The following is an 8,556-nucleotide window of genomic DNA, read 5'->3' as shown; positions in this document are numbered from 1 at the left end:
AGCAAGGATAACTTGCGTTTCTCGACACCAATTACCTGCCTCACAATCAGACGTGATCGCTTCATACGTGACTTAAGAATGACGAAAAATAATCGATTATTTCCTTCACGATTAATCGAGTGTGATCGATTATTTTTCAAACTCGATTTACCGACCGAGGCGATTGTTTTTTTTTTTTTTCACGATCGGTTTTTGTTTTTTATAATACAATATCGATTCACGTGTTTCAAGTATCGATTGTTATCATTGTCTTAATTACTTGCTATAAGTACCTGTAAATGAATATTTTTACCTGATATTGTAAATATTTTTAACGAAATTATAAATTATCAAGAAACTTTACCGCTTTTAAGACTGGCTACTGAAATTTACCAAATTTTGTTCTCGTATGCACCGTTTCAAAAAAATACGAAATAATCGATTGATAGATTAATTTTCACCGATTCAATCGAGTCGTGTTCGATTATTTTTAAGACGATTGCTTCGAAATTTATCCACGATCTCATGATATTCGAATTTTGTCGCTCCTATGGTAAATTAAATATCTGAAGATAATAAGTTTTCAAATATTTACCCAAACCCTTCGAATTCTCCAATTCGAATAACTGAGGACTTTTGGGATTTCGAGAAAACCCGAAACTTGGTAAATTATTTGCCTAGAATTTTGACTACATTTTTTCAAATTTACTTTCCAGGTAAATTCAACAACTGTACAATGTTATATATGATCGTTGCGGGGATGCAGTTATGAAATTTTGCATGATTATAAGAATGATCATTGTAATTGTAGACAATTAACGAATGGTACCGAGAAACCGTTTCTTGCATTATCCACGACCCACATATTCCTGCGTTTGCCACGAGATTTGAATGAGGTTAAAGAAATTCGACGATGCAGGTATAAATAGTGGTATAAAAAATTTTCCTAACTTCATCCATTACATTAGAGTCGTAATATTATAAACAAGGTATAAAAACGAGTTTCATAAATAAGTCTCAAAGTAACGGTTCCTTGATTTCGGAATTATACAGTTCCAGCAGAGACGAGCATTAGTACAAAATTGTACTACAGCGTACTTCTGAACGTGATATTATTCCACGGTGAAACTATTTTAACTTAAAACTCCATACACCTATTCAAGAGAACGACTCGTATGACTCTGGGAAAAAGTAACGAAATCGAACGGAACTGAGTCAATGATCTTTCGAAATACGATGACGCTCGTAGATGACTCGTAATCGCTTATACAGATAGCTTCGTACAGACTCACATGTCTGATTTGAAGAAAAAAGAAAAAATGACACATACATACATCAGACAGAAAAAAACCGCATGATTCAGCCACCGGCAATCGTATTGCGGTATTCGATAAAAACTCGTTTCATCGTCAACCGAGGTCTACGATTACTCGTGTTATAACTCGGATTGCGAGATCGTACAAGAGTCATCGTCGATGATGTAGATTCCTTTGTGAACAGTTTGAAACTCTTGGAAAATTGTCTGTGCAATTCTTTTTCTTTCTTTGTAGTTGAAAAGATGACATCCATGTTTCACGCAGTTGCTTTGTTCGCTATTTTAATACTTAATTAAACACTGCAGTTCAAAGTTCAACAGTAATTTTTTCCTTTTTTTTTCTTCTTCAGCTTCACGTTTACAAAAACCAGTTTTAATGGCCTCTCTAAGACTGTGAGATCCAAGGAATTGGCTAAGATTTCTCGACGTATCTATGTACAGCTGCTTTAAACGAACGTTACTGCAATGCGTCTTTATATGGAACTTTGAATTGGCCTTAGACGTAAATAAATGAAATTACAGGTTAAAAAGTTTGCTGTACTTGTCGAGGAATTTCGAAACGTCGGTAAGTCAGAATCCTACTTCAGTATTTTTTTTTTATATTTATTTTCTCAATGAATCGTATATAAAAATTGTACCACATACTCTTTTCGTTCTTGATTTTGAAAACTTGCTGGATTTTTGTATACGAATCGCATGACTATACGGAAATATATAAATAATCATTGCACGAAATCTGCATTTCTGTACGCAGTATTAAGAAATAAAATGTATGATTACGTATTCCGAATTATTCAAGTTCAATAATTTTATAATACTTGCAAATTTCCGTCCCTCGACCGGCGCAGACTTCAATAATGCAAAACATAATATAAGAATAACACGAAAAAGAGATGCCATGTTTTAACGTTGAGAAATTTTTACTTCACTTCACTAAAATTTACTCTAAATTCTAATATTCAGCTTTACACAAACGATCTGCTACGAGAAGCAAAGTAATTTTTAAGTGTTCGTTTAGAATTAATTTGAAAAAGTATAATACCAGTTATTTCGATCGGTCAAGTAGGAATCCAACACCAACTTATCGTTATACGATAACAAGAAGAGCGGTTAAATGTTGCTTATAAAGTTCTTTTCAACGGTGTCGTACTGTTTTTTAAACTGAGACTTCACGTCCGCTTTATTTTCGGTTCTAATTCTGTTCACCTGTGCACCATTATAGACACGATCGATAAAAATGTATAACAAAAAAAGCGGCTTATAAAATGCGCAATTGAGTCGCTTTTATGTTCAAATGAATGCCAATTTTGCAGTTTTGCAAACCTGGTGCAGTATTGCGTACTGTGAAATACATTGTCTGTATGTATTTGTACATCGCATGTATACATCGATTCAATTTTTAAATAGGTACAATATTCATATGTCGATGGATTGAAGAACTCGATTTTAAAATGAATTTATAACTCAAGCGATGACTAATTGCCGAAAACCCCTGATTACATATCTGTGATATGTATTAGATTTTCAAAACTGTTGCACAAATCCCTGACTATTGGATAACAGTGAGTAATGACAATCTGTGATGTGAAAAATTAAAAAAGTCGAGATTGTAACTACAGCTTGTCGGTCTGCCGTGATTATTCGCATTTGAAATTTCCGTGTGTTTAATTATTTTTGATTGCCTAGATAACCTTCATCCAGTCGAGACGGCATTCGGACTTTTTGTTCTATTAAAGAGTGGGGAGGACGAAATACTCGGTCAGTCGACTCTCAACCACCGAAGATATCGCACAACTCAGAATGTCGCTAGATGAGGTGAGAGACTGAAATATTATTTGTTTTCAATCCGTACGATATATTGTGCCGCAAAATTGAATGTGATTCGAAGATTTCTCAATCCCAGGGAATAAATTAAATTCTCAAATTTTCAAAGAATATACGATATTTACACTGAAATTTTTAGTTCCGGTTACCGCTCAGTCCTTAACTATTTTCATTTTTTACCGCAATCGAAAAATATAGTTATAGGTAAAAAATGAAAATTAGTTTTCTAGCTGTTACCGGAAAGTCTAGTATCCGTTACTATTCTTTCTCATTGCGATCACTGTTGCTATATTTTCTTGCAACTGTTGCGAAAATTTAATGTTTGTGCAAGAATAAATTGACGGTAAAGCCTCGTTTAACTAAAAAAGTAGAGTAAACCTCACAAACTGATTTTGCGTTGCAATTACCAAAAAAGGATCGACGATATCGCAAAATGTTTACGCGTACCTCGTTTTTCGTAATTCCAACAATATTTAAACAGTTTTTTGAACGATACCTGTTTTACTGAATTTTTCTAGTTACTGTAACAAGTGAAATTTTTCTGAGTGTAAATTATTCCTCATGATTATCCAGGTCAGATTATAATCTTATACATGGCTACAATGAATATCACTTGTCAAAGTATCCCCGATCATAGTTGTAAAATTCGGGGAAATTTTAATGTTCGACAATCGATTGTTCAAATCGTTAGACGCATTGTAAAGCTGCGATATACAATCATATTAGATTGTTTAAACAATAAAATGCACGGCAATTATCTACGCGGATTCCTTATCGGTAACAACGGGTCGTTGAACTTGCTTTGTTAGTTTCATTTCAGGTGAAATTTTTTACATTATAAACTGTATCTTGTCGAACTAATATAATAGTTTGAATTCCACGTTCGTGTAATTGTACTGAGAAGAATTCAATTTATTTAACAAAATAAGTATCTGTGTAGTGATGGTTTAATATTGTTGAGATTAAAAGAAAATTTGGAATATCAATAGTTATTCTTCAGTGTGATTATAATTGTCAATACCAAATTTTCTGGTTATTGAAATATTAAATCTGTCTGCATAGTTTATTACATTTTCCAAGTAAAGTAAGACCTTAACATGAATTTATTATTGCATCGTAATAGTTGGAAGAAAATATATAATAAAACTGTACGATTGACCGTGATTAAAAACAATAGTAATGTATACTAATTTTTTTTATTCAGAACAACGAAACCGATTTTAATTTTTAACCCAGAAGCATAGTTTTGGATGACAATAAAAAAACATCTAGAAATTTAATTTCTAGTCTATATACCCGAAGAATAATTGCTTAAAAACTTGCAATTTTTCACTATGTTAAAACATCGGAAATTCGTCAGACTTGTAAAAGGAAGTATGTACACTGAGAAAAATTTCATTTGTTAAATTAACTAGAAAAATTCAGTAAAACAGGTATCGTTAAAAAACAGTTTAAATATTGTTGGGATTGCTAAAAACGAGGTACGCCTAATCATTTTGCGCTATTGTCGATCCTTTTCTGATAATTGTAACGCAAAATCAGTTTCTTCGGTTTACTCTACTTTTTTAGTTAAACAAGGCTTTAACGTCAATTTATTCTTGCACGAGCATTAAATTTTCGCAACAGTTGCAAGAAAATATAGCAACAGCGATCGTAATGAGAAAGAATAGTAACGGATACTAGACTTTCCGGTAACGGCTAGAAAACTAATTTTCATTTTCTATCTAGAACTATATTCTTCGATTGTGGTAAAAAATGAAAATATTTAAGGACTGAGCGGTAACCGGAACTACAAATTTCTCTCAGTGTATAGAAACTGAAGTAGACATACATAATGTAGCTCACACAGGATATCAACATATTGTATCAAGCAAGGTCATTGAATTATTGTACTGTGTAAAACAGACGGATGTACCGTATAATTCATGCGAATAGGATTATCATTAATAAATGAAATCGACTGAAATAAGAAGGTAGCGTAGAGTTGCCAACCGGATATGTGTGGTGAAAAAAAGTTGGAAAGAAATAGTATTCCTCCTAATTCTGAGTGAAAGGTCTGTACTTAATCGCCAGAGTGATTAAAAATTTTTCAATTAAAGACACCGGCCTTGATCGTTCTCGGTACCTGTACAAGTTTAAAGACATTTCAAGGCATAATCGATATTCAAATTTCAAAATTTTGCCTCGAGTAATTTTTCTTCATTTCAAACTAACACATACTTCAATTTATCGCTTGTTAAATATAGAAATTCCAATCGGCCGCCGCAGCCGTAAAAACTTTAACAAAACGACCGACCGACGAAGAACTTCTCGAACTTTACGCTTTCTTCAAGCAAGCAATCGAAGGAGACAATAAAACCCGTAAGTACATACAAACGAAATATTCAATCCTCCGTTTTTGTAGGTACAATATGCAAAGATCAAGACGTAGCCAAGCTGATCAGAATTAACACGTAAAATAAAATAAAGACGTTTAAAATACGTACGTCAGCTACGTGGAACAGGTTTACAGATAAAAAATTTAAGTTTAAAAAATGTCGGTCCAACGGACGATGAATGTGAGAATTTTTCGTCATCCTTTGATTACCTTTTACGTTTTTCTTTTCTTTTTTTTTGTTCTTCAACGCAAAAGAAATATGTGATTTCAAAACCTTGTGGGCGTTTGTACGTACGTTTAGTTTCGGATTATGCGATCAAAAGAAATATGTACAATCGTTATGATGTATTGCATGCAATCATGCATCATTTGTCACGGAACACATTTTATTTATTTTTTTTCTGCACACTGATAAATTATCACTAATTTGTTTGCCACGAATAGATTATATAATGATCGAAAGATAATCGTATTCGTCGTAATAAATAGTGTATAATTAATTACCAGGACGAAAATAATCTGTCGTTTATAAACGTTAAGTAACAGAATTGCATACCAAAACTTACACGTTGTTACACATAATAGTAATTGTTTGTAAATTTATACAACATGTAGAAAAATCTTTCAATTATACTATAAAAAAAATGAAATCTCGAAATAAAATGAACATCTTCACAGATTCTCTCGCGATATAATAGTTCTACAAGTTTCTCAATTATCGGAAGTTCGTAAACCGAAGTTAGTAGCTAATCTAGAATGTAATGAAAACACACGGTTTCATCATTCGATCGATTCTCTACAATTCAATAATTCGTTAACCACAACTCAAATACAACAAAATGAATACATTAATGAATCATAAAAATTTCACGTTATTAATAAAAAAATAAATAAAAACACACAACCATAGACTTCGTATGACACGTCAACAATTACCGAGTTCTTAAATGACTGTGAAAGACTATCATCTGTATAAATTTAAAAAATACTTGAGAGAAACTTTTTGTTTCCTCGAGTATATATGTGTTCGGTAAATTAAATAAATTGGTACTTCGTTTACTTTAATACGCGTGTATAATGTTTAGTCATAGTTTAGTTTTTTTCTTTTTTATCTATAACCATCGTCCGGATAAAGGAGTATTTACAACAAAACAGCTTTAATTATTAATAATTCGTTTTTTTCCTTATCTTCAATTTCAGCAAAGCCAGGCATGCTGGACCTCAAAGGAAAGGCGAAATGGAACGCGTGGGACAGCAAACGAGGTACATCGCAGGATGCGGCTAAAGAAGCGTACATTAAATTTGTCGACACATTGTTAACGAAGTACAAGTAGAATTCCTATAAAAAAATATGAGAGAATTAATTTCCCGTGTATAATCACATGAAATATATCATTATCGCACTCTGCTGGTTGTCATTAAGAAGAGAAAATAATTACAAAATAATAACAATAACAACAACAACAACAACAACAACAATAATAATAATAATAATAATAATATTTTTACCGGGAAAGAGGAATCGATACATGTGTGAAAATCCTTGTGTTATGAAATTATAAGAAAAGAATCTTCACGAATTTTCTTCGTTTGTATAGCTACTCTTTCACTATAATCTGTGTGTTACTTGATCTTTGACAAACTGTCGTTGATAATTAATCACACACGTATACACTGTAAACTGCAGATATGAGTGTTAAAAAGATAAATATTAATAATCTCCAATTTTATAACGACAAATCGAATAAAATTACGTCAGTTAAGTAAATTCAATCTCTTGAATTATCATGTAAAATTATAACGCACTAAAACATACATATATTAAAGCACGTCTGCATATATATTGATGTGCAGCAAACTTATCGAATGATTATTTTGTTGAGTTTGTTTCGTGGAACTGTACAACATTTTGAGATAACGATACACGAAATGTATACGTACGTGGATATAATCTCACGTGATAGTGAGATAATCCTATCGCTTTGAGATTACAAACCTATAATCACGAGGCTTAAAGGAAGTGGAAATCCAATGATTAATTTGTTTGCGGAGAGACGAAAATGGTCGAATTTTTAAAATATCAGTACCTCGTGTTGGTCTGATACAAATAATATATAACCGCAACTACGTATAAAGATCTTTGATATTCGGATCTGAAAAACGCTGAATGAACCGTTAGAAAAGCGTGAATTAGAACGGGTTTTTAGACAAGTTCAACATATCAAATGGAAATGTGACGAACTGCAATGAATATCCAATGAAGAGGTTCTCGTTTATTTTCATTCGATAACTGTTGAACTATTTATAGGCACGAAACTGATTTTCATTTCGTAATAATGCAGTTCGTCGAATATAAACGTATATGACTGTAAATTGGTTATCGCAACGCACAATAGAAAGTTTCTCAGGAATATCGGCATTACAAGCACTCGTATAATTATCACGACGATCATAACGAATAGTGATTGAAAAATATTCATCGGATATGGTCGTCATAATAATAATTTATTTTAATTTTTTTCCCAGTCCCAGTCAGCCATCTTCGGGCTACAATTAAGGAAAAATGGAAAAAAAGTTGCCAAAGAATTGTATAACATATCCCTTATACCGGGTGAAACTTGAAACAGAAAGAAGAAACATCGTTGCTCTGTTTGTTAGATTTTAAATTATAAAAGCAAGTGGAAAAAAAACTATATAGCTGTAGAGCTAATTTTTCACCAACAGTCAAATCATACAGGCACTTTTAATGTAACAAATAATGCATTCCGGCATATTATACGTTTGACGTTCACTCCTATTATTAATTCAGGGTTCGTACGCTTTTTGGAATCCGAAATTTCCCGACTTTTCCAGGTATTCCAGCCTGAAAATAGAATTTTTCCAGTTATCTTTCATGAAATACGCCGCTGATTAATGACAATTTTTTTTTTTTACACATTAATACCAATATCTTCAATATTACTAGTAACTAACTTACTGTCTAACAATAATCAATTCACAAACAACAGCCTGCGTTTTCGCGTAAAAAAAAAAAAAAAAAGAAGCGGTTTGGCATTAAGTA

The 8,556-nt window shown here is 32.3% G+C and overlaps 1 protein-coding gene across 1 annotated transcript; it reads left to right on the top strand.

The window, feature by feature from the left end:
- Positions 1-2,963: 2,963 nt before the first annotated feature.
- Positions 2,964-6,902, top strand: LOC107221055 (acyl-CoA-binding protein homolog). Its single transcript, XM_015659917.2, has 3 exons — positions 2,964-3,109; positions 5,365-5,479; positions 6,696-6,902. The coding sequence occupies exons 1-3, from the start codon at positions 3,095-3,097 to the stop codon at positions 6,827-6,829; spliced, it is 264 nt and encodes an 87-aa protein (XP_015515403.1). The 5' UTR covers positions 2,964-3,094; the 3' UTR covers positions 6,830-6,902.
- The last annotated feature ends 1,654 nt before the right edge of the window (positions 6,903-8,556 follow it).

The sequence above is a fragment of the Neodiprion lecontei genome, chromosome 7 (assembly GCF_021901455.1).
Source record: "Neodiprion lecontei isolate iyNeoLeco1 chromosome 7, iyNeoLeco1.1, whole genome shotgun sequence".
NCBI lineage: Eukaryota > Metazoa > Arthropoda > Insecta > Hymenoptera > Diprionidae > Neodiprion > Neodiprion lecontei.
Note: the sequence above shows the minus strand (reverse complement) of the source record. Positions and strands in the feature narration are given on the sequence as shown.

Excerpts from the sequence above, each read along its gene's own strand:
- LOC107221055 (XM_015659917.2), top strand. Across the intron at positions 5,480-6,695 it reads CGAAGGAGACAATAAAACCC|CAAAGCCAGGCATGCTGGAC; the intron begins GTAAGTACATAC and ends CTTCAATTTCAG.